At 40.9% G+C, this 22918-nt stretch overlaps 1 protein-coding gene across 1 annotated transcript in view; it reads left to right on the top strand.

Moving 5' to 3' along the window:
* The window catches only part of nos1 (nitric oxide synthase 1 (neuronal)), a 44200-nt gene extending 23867 nt beyond the window's left edge, over positions 1-20333 (top strand). Inside the window, exons 12-29 of the mRNA XM_013276860.3 lie at positions 2012-2206; positions 2296-2381; positions 2865-3009; positions 3909-4013; positions 4101-4159; positions 4266-4382; positions 6609-6783; positions 7112-7250; positions 8305-8383; positions 8587-8780; positions 9564-9733; positions 11015-11225; positions 12242-12329; positions 16486-16607; positions 16813-16961; positions 17443-17637; positions 18356-18474; positions 19358-20333. Of these exons, the coding sequence (XP_013132314.1) occupies positions 2012-2206; positions 2296-2381; positions 2865-3009; positions 3909-4013; positions 4101-4159; positions 4266-4382; positions 6609-6783; positions 7112-7250; positions 8305-8383; positions 8587-8780; positions 9564-9733; positions 11015-11225; positions 12242-12329; positions 16486-16607; positions 16813-16961; positions 17443-17637; positions 18356-18474; positions 19358-19373 (2364 nt within the window). The 3' untranslated portion in view covers positions 19374-20333. The remainder of the gene's footprint in view (positions 1-2011; positions 2207-2295; positions 2382-2864; positions 3010-3908; positions 4014-4100; positions 4160-4265; positions 4383-6608; positions 6784-7111; positions 7251-8304; positions 8384-8586; positions 8781-9563; positions 9734-11014; positions 11226-12241; positions 12330-16485; positions 16608-16812; positions 16962-17442; positions 17638-18355; positions 18475-19357) is intronic.
* Positions 20334-22918: the final 2585 nt, after the last annotated feature.

Here is a 22918-nt window from a genome sequence, read left to right as displayed (position 1 = left end):
ATTACTAGTTACTTCCATCAAAAGTAACTCAGTTACTTCAAGTTACTCGTTACTTTAAAAGTAACTAGTTACTGGGGAAAGTAACTTTGGTTTTACTCAGACTTCTCTTGTTAATGTGTTGCTTCCGTAACTGGATACCCAGCCAGACTGCCAGTCTTCTAGCTTGCTTACTTGCCACAAGTGCACTGTGCCACCTACCAATAGAAAGGAAAAAATAATGTGCATATTTCCACGAGAGAAATCCCACGCCTGGACCATCGTCGACTGCCGCCATGATTCTAGCCTACGTCACAGCGTCATGTGCGCTTTTTACATCCAACACAAAAACTGCAGTCGTGGTGCTTTTGATTGTACTCAGAACTCAGAAATTCTGCCTTCTGAATAGGAAGATGTAGGTAACACCAGACTGCAGATGCGCTGCATTCAGGGCTGGACTGGGACAAAAAAATCGACCCGGGCATTTTCACTACAGACCAGCCCGCCATTATAGGAAAAATCAAAAAGCCTTTGAATGAAAACAAACGCTGTTGTGACAGTGATGTACACTGTCTTGATGGTATATATGTATCAATCTATCAATTGTTTGTTGTAAGACTCAGATAATTATTTATTAAAAGCTAGACATTTTAAATGAGAATAAGAATGAAAAGTATTTCTTTGTGCCCCCCTTTCCCTGTTAATGCCCTACCTGGCCCCCTGGCATCACTTTGCTAGATCCGCCCCTGCACAGTTACCAGCTGTCAGCTACTTAGAAAAGGATCCTGGTGTTATTTGTCTCTCAGAAACCGTTCATAACGTCAACTCATTCATGTGACCTAAAAGGTAAACCTGTTTCTCCATCACCTGTTCAGCTCTGATGATTCAGTAAGGACATCTCCTGGTTTCATCTTCATGTTTCCCTCTCACCACATATCCAAACCGATATCATGACCAGCAGCTTTACAGCTGTGGCTCCAGCAAACATCAGCTGCTACTAGAAATTAATATTAAATAAATTCTAACAACAGCTGATCAAGCTTAAACGTGCTGCTCTTGTTTAACGCAACATCCGCTGGTTTCCTCTTTCTGGCGCAAAGTGGGCGATAAACAAACAAGACAGAAAAGCCGATCAGCTGATCATTGATCAGTTTCATGATTGAAGTAGAAACAGGAGAGGGAGGGGGGAGAATGAGAGAAGAAGAGGCAGCTGTGCAGCGTAAACACAGAATAACTCCAGCTTTGTGTCTTTTTCACTGTAGCTGAAGTGCGGGACAAACTGTGTTCCTTTTCACCTCAATACGAAACGCATAATGTTTTCTCTGAATACGAGACGATCCCGTTTTTTAGGGCACGGTTGGCAACTCTAATAATTAAGCGTATGAACAAAATAAAGTTCAACATCAGTAACATAGCACCCACACAGCTGTATAGAAACTCCGTCATGCTAGCTAGCACGCAGTACGAAAAAGTCAGCATAACGAAAATAAACTCCACCTAAACTTGGTTTATATCTGACCCAGATAGACTGCAGGTCATAACTTCTTACCTGAAGTTCAGTTCACCTGATACTCGGACGGGCAGCCGCTTCGGGTCTCTCCTCTTGCCTCCACTTTCCCTCATCCACCTGCTGGCCTCCACCACTTGCTAATGTTACTGAATCTGTGGAAGCTCTGCGATAGCCACCACACGAAGTAACGAATAACGAGCCTATCTAAATCCCAGTAACGAGTAACGCGTTCCTGATTTTGGCATAATAACTAGTTACCGTGCTCGTTACCACAATAATAACGTAGTTACTGTAACGCGTTACTTAATAACGCGTTAGTCCCAACACTGGTTATTTGTGATCAAATTATAGCTTGACACTCCACACACTGGTTTATTACAAGATGTGCAGCTGTTTGTTTGTTAATAGTACTTGACCATTGTAAGCATTCAGTGTAGCCATTTTAATGCACTCATGAATAATAATAAAACACTTATTTGGTTGTGACATAATTCATATCCATCCATCTATGCTACCTATTCTTAGACATGCAAAGTGACCATAGTAGACCATCATTCAGCCACAGAGTCCTTCATGAAGCACATGGAGAATGAGTTTCGGGTGCGAGGCGGCTGTCCTGGGGACTGGGTGTGGATTGTGCCTCCAATGTCAGGAAGCATCACGCCAGTTTTCCATCAAGAAATGCTTAACTACCGCCTCAGCCCTTCTTTTGAGTACCAGGTGAGTAAATAATTCCACATACCAAACACCTCAGTGCATGAGATATCTTTAATTTAAGATTACCTGATTTTTTTCCTCCTATGCAAAAGCCCGATCCATGGAATACCCACGTGTGGAAAGGGGTCAATGGGACACCCACAAAGAAAAGAGCCATTGGATTTAAGAAGCTTGCCAAGTAAGTGTGCTTGGTTTTACTTAATCATTCATTTGTTTTCCCTTTTATTGTCTTTGCACTGTGAGAGTCAAAGCTAAATTGCAACTCTAAATGTGAAAGATCACAAATGATTTGTATTTGTTAATTTAAGGCTAAGCAGGTATTTACTTTGCAAACAAAAGTTAGACACATGACAAAGACGCTGGAGTACTCAGCAGTGAAATTCATCCAATCAACCCCTTAAGGAGTAATCAGAATTTTGTCAGTGTTTTGTTTGTGTATACATGCACTTGTGCGCGTGTTCTGCTATTATTATAATTGCCTTGAGGAGATGACAAGCTAGGTAATCACAACTGTCACCCATCCGTAGCTGCCTGCTACAGTGAACCAGCCTATTACTAATTTCAGAGGCTCAATAAGAAACTTTTTTTTTCTTTCTATAATTCAGTTGGTCTTTATCTTTGCTGCATCTCATTTGCATTGTCTTTCTCTTCACCTCTGCAGGGCTGTGAAGTTTTCAGCGAAACTCATGGGCCAAGCTATGGCCAAGAGGGTTAAAGCCACTATACTGTTTGCTACAGAGACGGGCAAGTCGCAAGATTATGCCAAAACGCTCTGTGAAATCTTCAAGCACGCCTTTGACGCAAAGGTACCCCTTGCTCCCACCTTGCATCATCATTTCCAGAGGTTGAGAACTAGCTTATGTATCGCTGCTCTAATATCTAATTGAAAAAGGAGGAACTGAAAGACACCCCTCCCCCGAACCCCACTCCCTGGTTGATGAAGCTGAGCAGATGCCAGCTGAGTATAGATGACAAAATTTTTGAAGAAAGAAAAGCCAATCTTTTGTTACATTTTCCTCTTGTCTCATGCAGTAAAGTGCCGCAGGTTGGAGGCAAGATTTATCCACTAAAGCATAGAACAGGGTAGTAGTTTTAAGACAAAATCCTTCAGTGCCGCTGGGTGTGCAAATCTGTATACAAAAACCAAACAGAAACAAGAGAAAGAAGCTTCTCTCAAACACACACTATGGGATTTTTCCTCCCGGTCCTATCTTTATTTGCTCTTCCTGTTTTCCCAGTGTGATCAATCACACAAGGAGATTCATGCATGAAGATTTGTGCATGTGTGTGTCACTGTGAGTGGGCGTGTGCTGATGGATCGCAGGGCAGATGCAAACGCTTAGGGGGAATCTTGGTTGTTGTGGGGCTGAAGGCTTCTTTCTCTTCACGCCTTTGGTTGTGTGTCTTTGAGCGTATATGCATGTGAAATGCAAGTGCGGCCCGTGGCAGACAAACACCATCATGCTGAGTGGTATGCATCATGGATGCTCAATGTGTGGCAGCAGCATATTATCATCTCGTTAGAGGCGAGGACAGAGTGGTCATTACAACCTCCTCCTCTGCCAGCGGCTATGTGTTCAGCCTTAATTTACACGCTCAAGTCATCTGTCATTTGGAGTGTGTGTCTAGGAAACGAGAGTGAGATAAACACTACACCATGTAAGTCGCTAAGCTTCTATCAGTACAACGCTTTTTTTCCCTGCAGGTTATGTCTATGGATGATTATGATGTTGTGGACCTGGAGCATGAAACACTGGTTTTAGTGGTGACCAGCACATTTGGGAATGGTGACCCACCTGAGAATGGAGAGGTATTTATGAATACTTAATACTTTTCAGTTATTAAGAGCTCAGCAGAGACTTCTAATTTTATGTGTTTGCTTTTTTTTTTGCTGTAGAAATTTGGAGCTGCCTTAATGGAAATGTGCCACCCAACAACAAACACAGAAGATAGGAAGTGAGTTTGACCTCTCAATCCAGTTTTTAATGTTTACTTAAGTAATTATTTTTTGTCCCTTGAGTTAAAAGTCTGTGCGTGCCTCTGCTTTTTTCTTATTTTCTAGGAGCTACAAGGTCCGTTTTAACAGTGTTTCCTCTTACTCTGACACTCGGAAGTCATCCAGCGATGAACCAGAAACCAAAATTAACTTTGAGAGCACCGGACCGCTTGCTAATGTCAGGTAAACAAAGCAAACTAAACAAACAAAATAGATTTTTATATGCGAATCTATCCTAAATTATCAAGCAGGAAAGCAAGGAAATCTGGAAGGAAAACTACAAAAAAATGCTTATGCTAAATAGGATAGGCACATACTATGCGTCATCTGTGCTCATAGTCAATGAAATGCTGCAAAAAGAATGGTTAAATGTTGGCTTAATATCCAGGCACATTCACGTTGAAACATCAAATAGGATACATAATACGTAAATATGGAATTATCATCTAATCAATAAAAAATCTTTGAATGTTTGACTAGTTTTAGTTCTTTCTGTTCACCTCTTGTGCAGATAACAGTAGAGCCTTTGTAATGCAGGTAGCAGCATAATTGTAACTGTAATGTGATTACTGAATTTAGAGAAGTAATGTGTAACATTATTGCGTTACTAAAACAATGTAATGTAACACATTAAATAAAATGATTACAGTAATGTATTACTTTTGAACTTGGTCCACCCAGCACTGGTGGTAGGGAATTAGACTGCAGTGTGAAGAAATGAATAGCTCCTTTAGCAAGTTAGCAAGGGAACCCTTTAATGGAGATAAATGATGTCAACCGTCACCACGCCTGGTTTAATAAAATAAGCAAGCTGAATGGGTGGAGGCTCCACCAGCAATATCAGATTATCATGTATAAGAAATCATTTGGATGTCTGAATGCACAAAGTTTAGTGAGCTGTTTTGATAAGTAGATATTCACAGTTAACTGTGTAATACACTGTAAAATACTTTTTATTAAAAAAAATAAAGGTGCAGGTCTGTTATATGGAGCTTATGAAAAGCTGTGTTTTAGAGCTACGTTGTCCTCTCAAGACACCTACACAACACCTCATTTTATGGAATATGATGTCTAACTTTAGGTAAGTATAATATAAATTATTTAGAATGAGCTCAGATGTAAACATGTGCAGCAGTAATATTGATCCATATAACACTAATGGGGAACATTTCTCTGCACTTTTACTTTTGAGACTTAAAGTAAAATCTGCCAATAAGTGTTGTGAAGTGTTTTCATAGTGTGGCGTTTCTACTTTTCCATTAAGAATGGTTCTAAAAAATTCATCCACCACTCATCATGGTCATCTGATGGTAAATATTTTATAAATATAAAAGTAATAATATCTTAAAATTCTTCAGCCCAGAAGGAGTACAGAAAGGTGAAGATGCCCTGGAAGGGTGCAGCAAGAAGTACGACCCTGTGAGCTTATATCAAAAAATAAAAGACAGGCAGCGAAAAATCAGGTCTGGTCCAGTTTAAGTAGTTGGTGTTTTAGACGGTGAAGGACGTTTTTTTTCTTTGCTTTTTTTCCTGGAGGGATTGGTGGTGGTAATGGTGGTGGTGGTAAATGGTGGTCATCATCTGTGCTTGTCCTTCTCTGAAAGTCACCACTAAATTTTGGCATTGAAAAACATTTCACTGCCTCTCTGCTGTAAATTATTAGTTATTATTAATCTCTTGCTCAGTTTCACTGCGTGTCTTTGTCCCGTCTTCCTCCCCTCACCCCCAACCGGTTGAGCCAGGTTCTGCAGGAGATTTCTTCCTGTTAAAAGGGAGCTTTTCCTTCCCACTATCAGCAAAGTGCTTGCTCATAGGGGGTCATATGACTGTTGGGGTCTGTTTTCTTTGTATTATTGTCTTACAATATAAAGCGCCTTGAGGCAACTGTTGTTTTGATTTGACACTATATAAATAAAACAAAATTGAACTGAATTAAATTGAGTTCCAGTATGTCTAAATGGAGGGTTTTCCTTGTAGCGTTTCCTCAGTGCATACTCCACATGAGGATGGCTATAAAACTCCTTTGGGATAAAAATCTTATTGCAGCTGACAGTTTGCTGATCAGCTAAGGAAGAAAAGACAACAGAGATTTTGCTCAAACTTGGATCAGATGTGAGCTGACTTCCTCACAGCAAAGAAGTGGAAAGAGATGTTGTCTGCCTTCAAAAAACAAAGTGATCTGTTTCATGTTTATGTCCATCTAAACTCAGACAGGACACGTATTTATAAATACATCAGCTGTTTTCAACTGTTTGACATATTCTGAGAGGAAGGAAAGGGCAAGTTTCTAACATGGACACAGTGGTGGTGGTTTGCAGTTGTGTATGTTTGTGTTTTAGTTCTTGTTTTTTTTACACTACCTGTCTCTCAGTCGCTGTGTTTTCTTCATATATGTGTGTCTCTGTTTAGGTTCTCGGTGTTTGGCCTTGGCTCCAGGGCCTACCCACACTTCTGCGCCTTTGCCCACGCTGTGGACACACTGTTTGAAGAGCTGGGGGGTGAGCGCATCCTACGCATGGGAGAGGGAGATGAGCTGTGTGGCCAGGAGGAGTCATTCAGAACATGGGCCAAGAAAGTTTTTAAGGTTGGTTTCCTGGGCTGAGACCCTTTGGGCGTGGTTAAAGGTGGTGTACTTGGAAAGTGTACATTATGGACCTATTGTTAAGCTGTATCTTGTCAAGTAGCTGTTCATCCCAGTACAATCCTCTTTCTGTTTTTTTATTTTTTTTTATTTCTGCAAACAGTGCAACAGATCAGATCGAAATGTCTTCCCACTCCTTTAAAACCACTGCAACAGTCAAGCTAGCATTTAAAATATTGTGCTTATATATAACCTTGACATTGCGATGATACTTATAGTCTTGGAGGGTTCCCAACTCTTTTGTTTATCTTCTCTGTGGCTGCTCGTGAAGGCTGCCTGCGATGTATTCTGTGTTGGTGACGACGTGAACATTGAGAAAGCCAATGACTCCTTAATCAGCAATGATCGCAGCTGGAAGAAGAGCAAGTTCCGCTTGACATACACGGCCGAGGCCCCAGCCCTCACAGAAGGTGAAAGTTCCTCTTGGTACTTAGTTATAAAATGCTTGTGGCAACCTATTATTAAAGGGGCAAGTTCATCTGTACAAAATACCTGTAATTGATCAGCAGTGTGGTAGTGTGGTTATTGATAAAGATGAGTCACTCAGCCTTTACGTGACCTGAAGCTGAGATTTGTGGCCCTGGTGTGAGAAAATCATAATGAGATTATAATGGGATTTTGAGAACTTTTCCCTAGAGGTCTCAAGTTCAAAGCACTGGACCAGATTTGAAGTGGTTCTGTTACTTAATTTCCATAAATTCATTTGGTACTTCGGCACCTTCAAACTGACACAGATTGTGACGTAAGCTTGGGGGTGGGCAGACTGGGACCCATTGACAAGTCTGCTCATTTAGCCCTGGGACCAAAGGGTAGAATTCCAGGACTTATGACTTGGTCAGAGGATATCAGAGGATATTCCCTTCCTTGTTGAGAGAGATTAAAAGGTTGGGATCTGAAGGAAAATGGCAAATATTTCAGTATAAAGTGATAAATATCCATAAATTTGTTCTGATTCTTTTTTTGATATTGCAACAATTTTACGCAATTTGGCAAGCTGTGTCTTTGATGTTATTAATGATGTTAATGTTTGTTAATGATGTGATTCTTTTGAAGTTCTTCAATGAGAATTTTTTATTGAGTTTGATTTGGTTTATTAGTGCTGTGGAATATAATAGTATTTGAAAAAGAATCCATGTATTTATCCATGAATACATAGTATTCAACATAATATGTCTGTGCAGCAACTTTGCTAGAAATTCATTGCATTGTCTTTGCCAAAGTAGAGAGTTGTTTACATTATGCCATTATGTTAAGTTTGGATCCTGACTCTCTGAACTATATAGGGCTGGGCTGATACCCTTTTTGTACCCTTACCTTTACCCTTTATGTACAGACATGGGAGTGTCTGTACATAAAGCTTCTTATCGATCTCTCCCAGAAAGAAATCAAAGAAATATTTTTTTCCAAGAAGAACAGGTCTGTTGATCAATCCATAAATAATGTATTATTTATGTCTGCCAACAGCATTATACAGCATTCACAAGAAGAAAGTTTATGGAGCAAAGATGCTTGAATCTCAAAATTTACAAAGTCCAAAATCAAAGTAAGTATGCATTTACACGTGAAACACTTTTCAGACTAAAACACTTTGTCGCATATTTGTACATTTTCTCAAAATCGTAAACTAACGTCTAATGGATTCTTCTGGTGTCCAACTCATTCATTGTTTACAGTGACATTTTAACTAAATGGAACAGACTGAAAATGGTGCAATGTTATTTCCTAAATCTCTGATCCCTTTCATAGTCGCTCCACCATATTTGTGCGGTTACACACAAACAACCACGACAGCCTGCGCTACAAGCCTGGCGACCATCTGGGCATCTTCCCTGGCAACCATGAGGACCTGGTAACAGCTCTCATAGAAAAACTGGAGGATGCTCCACCTGTCAATCAAATCGTCAAAGTGGAGTTCTTGGAGGAGAGAAACACTGCCCTAGGTGGGTATTAGCAAAGTCATGCTACTTTGCGAATACAGTAGGCATGCAATCACGAGAATGGCATTTTAAAATCTGGGCAGGTTGTCAAAATCCAAATGTAAATAAGAAGCCACAGCAGACATCATGAAGTCACACTTCATGGATATCCATGCCCAGAAATTTTTCAGTGAACTGCATATTGGCAAACAGTTGTGGTGACACCGGGTGACTTAACTGTGATTTTCTCTGTGACTGTGATGCAAGACATTTGTTAAACACAAGATTAGTGCTTATTCAGAATTCATCTCCACAATTCAAGCCCTTGTTGTTAACAACTCTCACTGTATCTAATTTTCTTTCAATACGAGGATCACATGTTCCGTACTGCTGCTTGCATTTTGGTTGTACTTTGCTAATTACAGCCAACTAGACAAGATATCCAAGGGAGTTGTGTATGTGTTAGCAAATGCTTATCACACAGAGAAATGCTTCTGATCTTCTGACTGGTTTGATACTGATTCTCAAGCTAGTTCATTCCCAGTCAACAAATTCCACAAAATTGTCTGGCATTAGATCAAGTAGCAGGAAAACAGCATTGCTAAGAACTTTTGCAGCAAAAACCTCCCAAAAAACAAGCCAGCAAAAAAACTGCACACACACACACACACACACACACACACACACACACACACACACACAGTGCTCTTATAGTTTGTTACCTCAGTTTTTTCTTTCATGTTACACATACAAAAAACTAGTACATCATATGAATTAACTCAACTTTAACCACATAATTTTCTGCAGGTGTAATCAGTAACTGGACAAATGAGACCCGTATCCCTCCCTGCACCATCTACCAGGCTTTCCAGTACTTCCTGGATATCACCACTCCACCGAGCCCTGTGCTGCTCCAGCAGTTTGCTGCTCTAGCAACCAATGACAAACAAAAAAAGAAACTAGAGATCCTCAGTAAGGTAAATTCACTTAGTTTTCAATGTTACCATTTACACTGACCTTTCAAATGGCTGAGCTGCAGCAGTGCTGAGTGCTTGAACTTGTTTTGTGACCAAACACATAAGGGATTTCCGATGTGTGCATGTAGGCTGTATCCAAAGATATGTTCTCCCATTTCCAATCTGAGATGAAAATGTATGCATATTTTTAGATCACTTTTCCAAGAACTGTTCTATAAAAAGTCACCATGTGCTTAAGCTTCAACAGTAACAACACATTCCCTGTGTTTCAAAATATGAGAATATGGCAGATAGTTTTATGTGTCTCATAGCTGATTTGGTGCTCTTTGCACCAAGAGTACGTACAGTAGGAGTTAGCTGGCGCCAAATTAAAGCCGTTGATAGTTCTAACCCAGAGCCATTCCCCCTTGCAGTGCCTCCCACTATTCACTCTCCATTTTTGTCAATGTGTGGAAAAGGCTGGATGAGGCCAAGCAGTGACTCATATGCTCATACACAGAATTATTGTCACCAAAGCAAGAGGGAAAGATGGTAGGCTTCTGAATTCAGAAAGAAGAAATTGTACAGTAGAAACAGCACTGCAGAACATGTTTTAATGAGTTAAATCTCAAGTTCATTCCTTACAGGAATAATTTTGTTTTTGGGGTTTTTTTTAAGCATTTCTCTTCTTGCTTGTCATGTCCAAGCAATACAAAGCAGACATGTTGCCACGTCTGGCTTATTCTCTTCTTTAAAAAAGTTAATTAGACAAATCTATCAGCTTCTCATATCTGTACAGTCCCACGCCCCCTTCTGTTTATCAAGGTTGAAAAGCCCAGGCCCCAAAGCGCTTATGGTGTTAGAGTTTTGCTAATTATGCATTAGGTGCTTCAAACTGTCTTTTAAGCTCATATTGTGGACCACACCAGTGGGTTCTCAATGGGCATTTTGTCGCTCATTAGCAGCTTGAGAACAAAGCAAAAGTTGGTAACATATCAAAGGTTTTTTAGCCTGATGGCAGTGCTCTACTTTCCTCACATCCAAATGTCAGCGATGACACACAGAAACAGTTGGGCAGTGAATGGCGAATAGCTCTGCTTGTGGCTGCCTCCTGCTCCTGAGTCAGAAATGTTTACAGATCCAAAAGAGGAAACTATCCTCTTTTTTTCAGTTGCTGTGGGAGTTGCATTGATTTCTTAGTCTGAACGACAATAATTCAATAACTTACCATGACTAAAACTATATAAAAGAAATGTCAGCCGATACCTTTGTACCACATTGCCTTTCTCTGTGACACTCCAGGGCTTGCAGGAGTATGAGGAGTGGAAGTGGTACAACAATCCCACACTGGTGGAGGTGCTAGAAGAGTTTCCTTCTATCCAGATGCCCTCCACTTTGCTGCTAACCCAGCTGCCTCTTCTGCAGCCTCGCTACTATTCTATCAGCTCCTCTCCAGACCTGCACCCAGGGGAGATCCATCTCACAGTGGCTGTGGTCTCCTATCGCACCAGAGGTAGGGCCCTTGTACTAATTTGGAGTTTTTTCCAGTTGAAGAACTGCTCTAATTCCTGTCCAAGGATTTAAAAGCTGTGTAGGCGTAGCTTCAGATGCTTAGGTCTTCTCAGCTGCCTGGAGAGGTTAATTTTAGTCTACTCAGAAGACTTTTGATAGTCTGAAGTAAGTATTATGCGTGTGGGTTTTATCAACATGTCAAAAATGTAAATTATACAGATATCAGGGTAATAAATATATTGCAGTCACTGGTTTATTTTTTCTTCATTTAACTAGAAAGTATAGTTAATATTTAAACATCTTTTTCAGTGATCATGTATTTTAAAATACTAGACATACTAGACATTTCTCAAACCAGTGCAGGCCCAGTATATATTTTGGTTAAGTTAAGTCTGTGCCATGGATAAAAGGCACTGTGCCATAGCTCCTTCAAGGCTACTGCAAGGATTAAAAAAGAAAAATGACTCAGACTCTCTGAAAACCCTCCGAAGCTACAAGAAAATTGATTGGAAGTTATCTTAGAATGTAAGTCTGCTTTACAAGGCAGCCAAAACAAAGCTGTAAAAACCAGAAACACGCATTGGGAGAAAGATTTTACATATTCTGTTTATAAATATGGCCACAAGCACAAACAGTATACTTCAGTCTACTTCACTGCATTATTTAGGCATGAGGCATTATTTAGGGCACGATTTAAGTGTTGTTTTTAGCACCACTTTGGCAGTATATAATCTCAGCCTGTAAAGTAGTCCGTAAACATTACTATACCTTTTAACTGCTATCTTCTCCCACCTGTAATGTGCACTTATGTGAACATATTACTATGATTGTATAAGCAACAGCTGAATTACTGTAATTTCCCTTTAGAGAAAGAGCGTGAGGGAGAGGGGAAGATGGCTATAGCCTTGAACACATGTTAGGACCACTCTTTTCCTGTTAGTTTGTACGCTTAAAAAGAGTGGGAGGCAGAGGGGAGAGAAAAAGGTAAAGTGCTTGCTCGGTAATCATCTCTTTCAGATGGAGAGGGACCAATCCATCATGGAGTGTGTTCATCGTGGCTCAACAGGATAGAGAAGGGGGAGATGGTGCCGTGCTTTGTCCGGGGGTAAATATCAAAGTGTTTTTACAAGAAATTTTAAGGCAATGCAATCTAATCTATAGTAATTTGTAAAAGTCTTGAGCCAACCCTTTATTTTGTTATATTTTGCTAAGAGAATGGAAAGTAGGTGCAACAATTTACTGAAGCATGCAAACATACAAACTAAACAGTATATAAGTTGGTATATCAGGTACAAGTCTAAAAGGCTTAAAAGTCAGTATTTGGTAGGAATCTTTTTTAAGTAAGCCTTTTGTCATTTCGTTGAATATTCTTCTGGAATAGTTCCACGGGCTTCTTATAGGACATTCAAAGCTCTTCTTTGGATGTTACCCACTTTTTGTGATGATGTCTGTCAAGATGATCCCACACTGCGTCAAGAATTTTGAGGTCCGTTCTCTGGGGAGGCCAGTCCATGACTGGTGGTGTTTTTTGAGTGTGTTTTGCATCCAGGTGTGTTTTTACTGCATTGACAGTTCGCTTGATTGGTAACAGCTTCATTTTTCAGCATGACAATAGACCCAGAAACTTTCCAGATGGTAAACCTCACCGTACATTTCTACATGTATAATTCCATTCATTTTGACAAGATCCCCACCAACACTGGCTGAAATGCATTTCTTATTACATTTCTTATTTCTTATAAATACAAATCAAATCAAATCAAATCAAATCAAATCACCTTTATTGTCACATCACATGTGCAGGTACACTGGTACAGTACATGCGAGTGAAATTCTTGTGTGCAAGCTTCACAAGCAACAGAGTTGTGCAAAATACAATAACGTGCAACAAGCAAAATATAAAAATGGTTAATCTAAAAAGTAATAAATATATGTACCATATATAAAGGTATATACATTACTGAATGTGTGTACTAAATATGTTTTTCTACGTGTGTGTGTGTGTGTGTGTGTGTGTGAGTGTGTATATACATGTTTTACAAATGAAATAGAGTAAACAATAAAATAAGATATATAAAATATAAAATATACAGAGGTAGGTATGTGCAAAACAGTGGCATTAATGTACAGTATGGAGTGCATAATGTTGAAGTTCCAGTAGTGAGGGTGAGGTGTCTATGACGTGTTCAGCAGTCTGATGGCCTGGTGGAAAAAGCTGTCTCTCAGTCTGCTGGTACGGGACCGGATGCTGCAGAACCTCCTTCCTGATGGAAGTAGTCTGAAGAGTTTATGGCTGGGGTGACTGGAGTCCTTGATGATCCTCCCCGCTTTCCTCAGGCACCGCTTCCTGTAGATGTCTTGGAGGGAGGGAAGCTCACCTCCAATTATCCGTTCAGCACACCGCACTACTCTCTGGAGAGCTTTGCGGTTGTAAGCGGTGGTGTTGCCATACCAGGTGGTGATGCATCCAGTGAGGATGCTCTCAATGGCACAGCGATAGAAGGTCCTGAGGATGCGGGGGCTCATGCCGAATCTTTTCAGTCTCCTGAGAAAGAAGAGGCGCTGCTGCGCCTTCTTCACTGTCTTGTTTATGTGTACTGACCACGTAAGATCCTCAGCCAGATGTACACCAAGGAAGCGGAAGCTGCTCACTCTCTCCACAGCGGCGCCGTTGATGGTGATGGGGGTGTGTACTCCTCTGCACCTCCGGAAGTCCACTATCAGCTCCTTTGTCTTTGCGACGTTGAGGGTGAGATGGTTGTCTTGGCACCAGTGGGTCAGGGCGCTGACCTCCTCCCTGTAGGCCGTCTCATCACCGTTGGTGATAAGACCCACCACTGTAGTGTCGTCCGCAAACTTCACAATGATGTTGGAGTTGTTAGTGGCCGTGCAGTCGTAGGTGTAGAGTGAGTACAGGAGAGGGCTCAGTACACACCCCTGTGGAGCACCAGTGTTCAGTGTGATGGGGGATGAGGTGGTGCTGCCCAGTCTGACCACTTGGCGTCTGTCAGACAGGAAGTTAAGGATCCAGCTGCAGAGGGAGCTGCTCAGTCCTAGATCCTGCAGTTTCCTGTCCAGCTTCGAGGGAACGATGGTGTTGAATGCTGAGCTGTAATCTACAAACAGCATTCTCACATACGTGTCTCTCTTCTCCAGGTGTGACAGGGCAGCATGGAGTGTCAGGGCTATGGCATCGTCAGTGGACCTGTTGTGGCGGTATGCGAACTGTAGAGGGTCCAGTGAGTCGGGTAGTGCGGAGCAGATGAAGTCCCTGACCAGCTTCTCGAAGCATTTGCTCACGATGGGGGTCAGGGCTACAGGTCGCCAGTCGTTCAATGATGAGATGGTGGAGGATTTGGGTACAGGGACGATGGTGGCCATTTTGAAGCAGGCTGGGACTACAGACAGAGAGAGGGAAAGGTTGAAGATATGTGTAAACACTCCAGCCAGCTGAGCCGCGCATGACTTGAGGACGCGGCCGGGAATCCCGTCCGGACCAGTAGCTTTGCGTGGGTTCACTCTCCTGAAGTACCTCCGCACATCCTCCTCAGACACAGTGTGCGCACTGACGTCATCCGCGGTGCGCACACTGTCCGGTCTCCTGGTGTTCGCTGTGTCGAATCTAGCGTAGAATACGTTTAGATCCTCACACAGAGAGGCCGTGGTCTGCGGTGTGCTGGTTTTCCCTCTAAAGTCTGTGATCGTGTTTAGTCCCTGCCACATACTCCGAGGGTTGTCAAACTGTTGCTCCACCCTGTCCCTGTACTCACGTTTGGCTGCTTTGATCGTCTTCCGGAGTTGGTAATGTGCGTGTTTGTAGTCCGATGTGTTCGCGGAGGCAAAAGCGGTGCTCCGTGCCGCTAGCGCCGTGCGAACATCTCCGTTAATCCAGGGTTTTTGATTTGGGAAGGATTTAACTGTTCCGGATGGGACGACATCTTCCACGCATTTTCTGATAAATCCACAGACTGAGTCTGTGTATTCATCGATGTCTTTAGCAGCCACGTGAAACATTTCCCAGTCCGCGTGATCAAAACAGTCCCGCAGCGTAGACTCCGATTGGTCCGACCAACGATGCACCGCCCTCAGGGTTGGAGCTTCCTGTTTCAGCTTCTGCCTGTAGGCGGGTAGAAGCAGGATGGAGCGGTGATCTGATTGGCCGAATGGGGCGCGGGGGAGGGCTTTGTACGCATCCCGGAAAGAGGTGTAGCAGTGGTCAAGAAGCCGGTCTCCACGAGTGTTGAAATGGATGTGTTGGTGGAGTTTTGGTGAGACTTTCTTCAGGTTACCCTTATTAAAGTCCCCGGTCGTGATAAACGCCGCCTCTGGGTGTGCGGTTTCCTCCCTGCTGATCGCGCTGTACAGTTCCCTGAGTGCTCGGTCAGTGTCGGCTTGTGGGGGAATGTAAACAGCCGTAATAATCACTGCTGTAAATTCCCTCGGTAGCCAGAATGGCCGGCACTTAACCATCAGGTACTCCAGGTCCGGTGAGCAGGAGGATTTGACCGGGTGCACGTTCGCATAATCACACCAGCTGTTGTTGATCATTTTGTTGATGAGATTTTGATCTTCTTTTGTCCTCTACTTCCTCTAAATGTTTATGGACACACTATTTCGTGCAGAGATATGCCAATTTTTTGTCTAATAGCCCTTTGAGAATCATCTTGTTGGTACAAAGATACTATTTTATGCAGCCAATGTTCAAAGAAAAGCTTTGAAAGACCTTTAGAAATCCTGGAGAACTATTCTTCAAGACCAGATTAAAAAAATACAAGAAAGTCTGGCTCCTTGGAAACAAAATGTAAGGAAATGCGGGGACTCCAGACATATCATTTCATAACATGTGAAAGGTGATGTTTGACAAAGTTTGAAAAAAAAAGCTAATTTGCCAAGATTGGTCCCACTCTCTTGTCTGCAGGCATGATATAGAGCTAATATGACCATCTATTCATTCCCTAAGACTAAAACTGAAAAGACATAACAGAAATATTTGCTGTTAAAGTTCTCTAATTAGTACCTTTTATCTTTTTGTGTAAAACGACTCATTTTTATCTTACCAGGAGTGTTCTTTGTATAATTTATAAGTTTACAGTGAATAAACAAAATAAATGTGCCAATTAGGGAGTTTTAGAGGCAATGAAAGGATCAGGGGAATCTTGACATCAAACTATGCTTCCAAAAAAAACTCTGTTATTCCTTTATTACATTTTATAGGCTCCGTGGTAATTTGTTGGATGTTGTTTGTGCGTGTGGCATTTTAGTGCACCATCATTCCAGCTTCCCAAGGACAACCAAGCACCTTGCATCCTTGTGGGTCCAGGAACAGGGATTGCCCCATTCAGAAGCTTCTGGCAACAAAGACTATATGACCTTGAACAAAACGGTTGGAATTTTCTTCTCCCTCAATCCTTAGAGAGTTACTTTTCACCAACTTATAAAAAGACTTTGCAATGCATTTTCAGTGCTGCATGCTTATAGATTTATTCTTCAAATTAAAGTGATAATGTAATTTTGACACTTGTACTCTGGATATCATTTCTGCATTTCCATCCAGAGCAACAAAGTAAGTCTTACCTCTTATCTTCAAGGGATGAAATCCTGCCCAATGATACTGGTGTTTGGTTGTCGGCAGTCTGAGATGGACCACATCTACAAGGAGGAGACCATACAGGCCAAGAATAAAGGGGTGTTTAAGGAGCTCTACACAGCCTATTCCAGAGAGCCTGGCAAACCAAAGGTACAAGCACTAAACAGGAAGGAAGTCGCTTGTAACATCTGTCTCTGGCTTGTTTAGTTAGAAATAAATTCACGAATTTGAGATGGCTGGATAAATACTTCTGTAGATATAGTGTATTTTCACTTACCACTGCCATTGTGCTGATGCATTTTCATATATATATTTGTCTTTGTTCTCTTTATGCTCTATGCTTCCTTTGTTGTTGTGATTGATTCTTGTTTTGTTTACAGTTCTGTTACTTTCACCAGTGACAGTCAATACATGGATTTGAAAAGAAGAACAAAATCCACAGAGCATAATTTTTCTTACTCTGAGGTTGCTTTGTTCCTGCAGATTTCAGTCTTTAGGTGGCAGTTTGCAAATTTTACTTTATTCTGTGTGTAGTGTCCTGACTCAGTTTTTCACATTGTTTCCTTTTCTGCTTTTTTCACGCTTCACTTCTCCATGCACACTCATCATTTCTTCACTGCCTCTCTGTCAGAAATATGTACAGGATGTACTGCGCGAGCATCTGTCAGAGATGGTGTACCAGTGCCTGAGGCAGGAGGGCGGACACATCTATGTGTGTGGGGATGTGACAATGGCAGGAGATGTTCTCAAGACTGTCCAGCAAATCATCAAGCAGCAGGGCAACATGAGCCTGGAGGATGCTGGCTTCTTCATCAGTAAGCTTCGGGTAAGAGTGGCGAAGTTCTCTCTGGAATATCATCCCTGTTATGTTCATGTTCATGCTCCATTATACCCTACTGAACCGTGAAGTAAACTTAATGTAAGGGAGATTCTAGAGTTAGTTAAAATACCCGATCAGCTGTGAAAATACTAAATGTAAGATGCTATCCATCATTGCAAAGGTAATGTTGTTTAAGGACTGTATATGGAGATGGACATAAGCCCAATTACCCACTGGTATGTGAGGTCCTGTTTTGAAACCTTACCTCTTGTTTTTTTTAGCATTTTGGCTTTAAAGTGTAACCATATGTTACCATGTTGTATTGGTGTTTTTGCCACTGCAGGTCCATTTTGTCAATATTGGTCATACTATGACCAGAAAGAAGGGTTATCTGATGTTTGCTCATTGGCTAATGACCTGTGATTGATAAGTGATTAGCCAGTGCGTATGCAGTTTCACATTCAGACCCGCCCATCTGTCGTCACACCTGGCTTCAAATTACTCGTCTTTATGTTTCAAAACATGACTTCAGAAATTGATGGATGACATCATGGTAGCCAGCGTCTTTGGCTAGCTTGCTTGTCATGGTCCTTTCCCATAGAATCCCATTTTAAAAGGTATATCTACAGCCTGCTAAAGAAAAAGTATTGTTATGCTACCAAACACACACACACCTGGTAAACAGTTACTCAGCTTTGTCTCGCTACCAATCTGTTGTCGTTAGGATGAGAATCGCTATCATGAAGACATCTTTGGTGTCACCCTGCGCACCTACGAGGTCACCAACCGAATTCGTTCAGAGTCCATAGCCTACATTGAGGAGAGCAAAAAGGACTCAGATGAGTAAGTGTTCTACATTTCCAGTATTTTTTTTTCTTTTCATATTTAGTATGTTACAAAACTGTTCTGAAATGTCAGTAAAAGTCAGAAGAATCTTTTCTTTGGTAAAATATTTTTCATGGGTAAAATAAATGACTGATGATTCACTGTGAATTCATGGTAACTTCTAATTAATCATGAGGAAAGGCTTTGTGAAAATCAGTTCTTTATTTAATATTAAGAAAATATAGAAAAATGTATTCCATCATCAAAAAAACAAACAAATAAAAAAACAGGAAAGGATTCATATCAGTTATTTCTTTATTGATCATTCACTCATTCACATCCGTACAGTAAAATCAGGACCAATTACCACTGTGGAAAAGCCCATTCATATTTATTTCAATATTGCAACTACAAGAGCAGCTTTATCTCAGAAACATTTGTAAGTCAACTTCAATCTGCAACCTGTAGTTGCTGGCAACAACACTGTGTTGTCATCACTAGCTTCAGATGAAAACAGAGCAGGTAACCATAGAAACCTGTGAAGAAGAGCATTTAAACTAACAGGATTAGAGTGAAAGCGAGTGGCTCTGCTCCATTTCTGTTTTTGTTTCCAGCGTTATTTGTGCATATTCAAGATTAGACACTTCATATACCCTTGCCATAAGAGCAAAACAAGGGCCCTACATAGCCACTATGGCTCATTAACCACCAACAAAATGCATCACAGACGATGGTTCCTGTGTGGATTGTCACTTGAATTTCACATTCGGCCATCAAAGCCCCTGCTTGCTGGATGAGTAATGACTGTAACATCTCTATTTCCATGTCCCTGTTGCTCTTTCTGTCTGTCTGTCTGTCTGCCTGCCTGTCTGTCTGTCCGTCTGACTTTTTTTCTCTTCAGGGTTTTCTGCTCGTAGGTCGATGAATCGACAGGCTTTCTGAAAACAACAAGACACAGCACCGCTGGTTTACTAATACTGTGCCAATTTTTGTACTGTAAAAAATGGGTTTGTTTCTGTTCTTTTTTTTATATACCATTTTAATGTTTCTGTTGGGCTCTGCGATCTTGTCTGTAGCAAGTTGGAAATGTTCTGTTCTTTGAGAATCTGTTTTGCTTGTTGATGATACTTCCAAAAACGATCTAGTGTAATGACCTGCCTCATTGTGAATGCATGACCAAGACAAGAATATATTCAAGAAATATAATATACTCTGTGTTATTGTTACTGTTAAAAGGCTTTTATTGAGGTTTTATATTTGCAAGGAAATGTGTGGCATAGATAGTAAACTTTCATTTCTGTGTGGATTAAGTCAACTTTACTTGTTGGGAAAGTATAAGGACTGCTCAGATATATTTGGACTGTTTTTCATTATCAATATCAATCTCCTTGACTAAGAAAAAGAAAAGATGTATAGGCATGCAGACAGAGAAACTGAAGGACACGTGCTGCGGACAAATTTAACGTATTGACAGGTATCCCTGAATAATGAAAACATAAATTCTGCCACTGCCTCCATAAACAGATTACCTTGCTCTTCATTGGCAATTCTTCAAAATGCATCGGCCTCTGTGCGAGTGCCATTTTTCTTAGTGTGCTCATTCTGCCATAACATCATAATCTTTTGGGTCCCAGGTGGTGTTTGCTGAAACTGCAGCAGTAATGTGCAGTGCAGCCGCTAAAGACCAAACGTGAGTCTATATATCTGAAAAATAAACTATGATAAACTATTAACAAAAATATAGGTCTTGAGGGCTTTTTAATTTAATATCTAAATCATACTATGTTCAGTCTGGTATAACGTGTTATAATGTGTTAAATTATAAATGTCGTGGAGGATTTTTTTTATTTTATCAGCTGTTTGGAATAAGCTATAGAGTAAATGATTAATCGGTGAGTAAATGAATAAATGGTAAATGGCCTGTATTTGCATAGCGCCTTACTAGTCCCTAAGGACCCCAAAGCGCTTTACATATCCAGTCATCCACCCATTCACGCACACATTCACACACTGGTGATGGCAAGCTACGTTGTAGCCACAGCCACCCTGGGGCGCACTGACAGAGGCGAGGCTGCCGGACACTGGCACCACCGGGCCCTCTGACCACCACCAGTAGGCAACGGGTGAAGTGTCTTGCCCAAGGACACAACGACCGAGACTGTCCAAGCCGGGGCTCGAACCGGCAATCTTCAGATTACAAGGCGAACTCCCCAACTCTTGAGCCACGATAAGTAACAACTTAGAGGAATTGTTCGATATCATGGAAAATACATTTATTCACACAACTCCAATAGGCTATCTCAGTGGCAGCTGTTTAAAACTTTGTCAAGATGTGTCCTAGATTTTGTTGCGTTGCATTGCAGCAAAGGTTGTCCGACTAAAACACCTTGAAGTCTGAAGAAGAAACGTATTTATGGTTACCTGATATCCAGAATTAAAACGCTGCTGATATCAACAGATTGGTCTATCAAGGCTGTTTTCCCCATTTCCAGGTCTTCTTACCCCTAATCGCCCATAAATCAAGTTTACTATTTTTACACTTTGATTTTTGTACAGAATAAACTAATTAAATATAACATGTTACTCAGTGAGCTTTAATCGTGCCGTATTTGCGACCTTTGTAGAGAGCCTGTTTCCAGTCTGTATGCTAAGCTACACTAAATGGTTCTTGGCTGTAGCTTTGTATTTGCTGTAAAAACACAATATTGGTATTGATCTGTTCATTTTATTCTCAGTAAAATAGAAAGAGTCTTTTCCTTAAAACTCAAGTAATCCGTAACAAAACGTTGTTACTGAAGGGAAAAAGATGCTGCCCAGTTCGTATCCGACAGCTGTCAACTTGCTCCACTTATCACCTATTGAGCCTTTAACATATCTATTTAACAGCATCATATCTCCTCTGCCTCTTGCCTTACATTAACACTTTGCCTACATTTATGCATTCATCCTTTCAGTTTTTTTCTCTGCATGTTTGTGCTACCTTGTGGCTCACGCGCCACCCCTTCACTGTGACCTGACACCTGCTCAATGGCATCAGCACGCATGTGTGTATGCATGCATATGTGTGCCCTTGAAATTATCATAAGTGTGCGCATCTCTATATACGAGTGGGTGTAAAACATGCATGATCTCAGGTGTGTGTTTTTACATGATTATTCTACTTGTCTGTTACCTTGTCAAACTGCTCCGATTTTTAAAATAAGCATGAGTACCCTGCTCTGAGTCACACAAGCCTGCAGATTTAATGTTACAGATGGTGTTTTGGTAACAGAAAGCTGCCCACATGGCTTTTAGTTTTGATCGCAGCAGTTCGGTTCTATTGTTTTAAGTTCCAGTGAAGTTACATCCAGAGACAAGAGGCAATCACACTGCCACTGTGGTCATTTGCTGCTTTCCAACGAGTCAGGGTTGTAATTTGAAAATGTATGTGCAGGGGCCACATTGTTTTTTTGATCACCCACTTTGCATTAACCTGTGGCTTTTTCTTGTCAGCTTATGTGTCTTGTTTATTCCCTTTCTTTGTCTTTAATTCAAATTAAAGATAGCTGTCAGCATGACTAATTGATTTCATTGTGATTTTTAAATGTCCCTTCCAGTTGCTGAGAGTAATTTTTTGTTTTTTGATTTTGCTGTGTTATAGTTGGGAGATAATGGGTGGTTCCTATTTTCCCTGCTGTTGTTCACTTTGGATGAATGTCTGCTCTGATTTATTTAAACACATTTAGTTGAACTGGAATGAAAGCTGTCAAGAAAATGTCTGTTATGTAAAATGTGCAAACAGAAAAGAATATAATATATAGCTTCTATATATAGCTTCTATACATATATATATAAATATCAAAAGACAAAGTATAAACTATAAAAACTACCACTACAATCTTTTCTAAGAATGTATTTTGATTATGTAAATGAGCACTTTGATTCTGCTTGATTTAAAAGGAACAAAAAAAGGCCTATTCTTTGTCGTGTCTCTCATATCCTTTAGGTATGAGGGTAAAACAGCAGCATTAAACAAATGCATGATACTTTGTCTCCTGTTCATATTTAAAAAGCTCTGTCTCTTTACCAGCACTGTGTCAGTTAGTGAGACTGTTTTGAGCTTGTCTGGCCTGTCTCACGGGGCCCTGGACTGTAACAACTTTGTTGAGAGGTTCTTATTTTTCGGTGTTTGCGTATCGCTGCTGCTATGAACAACTCTGATCCAATCAGCCTCTGCTATAATGACCTTTGTTGTGTACTTAATTGAGGGTATTCCATTTAATGCATCAGCTGCAAGGACTTTGCATTTACTTACAAATAAAGAGAAACATTTACAGAATCTGTAAACACATTTGCTTGGTTTGTTTTTCTTGTTTATATAAGAAAGAAACCAGAGTGGAAAGGTTTATTCAGCCAGTAGAAAGTGTTTAAGGTTGAGGCATTTTAGTTCGGGGGTGAGGTGCACAGTTTATGAAGAAAAAAG

The sequence above is a fragment of the Oreochromis niloticus genome, linkage group LG12 (genome assembly GCF_001858045.2).
Source record: "Oreochromis niloticus isolate F11D_XX linkage group LG12, O_niloticus_UMD_NMBU, whole genome shotgun sequence".
NCBI classification, from domain to species: domain Eukaryota; kingdom Metazoa; phylum Chordata; class Actinopteri; order Cichliformes; family Cichlidae; genus Oreochromis; species Oreochromis niloticus.
Note: the sequence above shows the minus strand (reverse complement) of the source record. Positions and strands in the feature narration are given on the sequence as shown.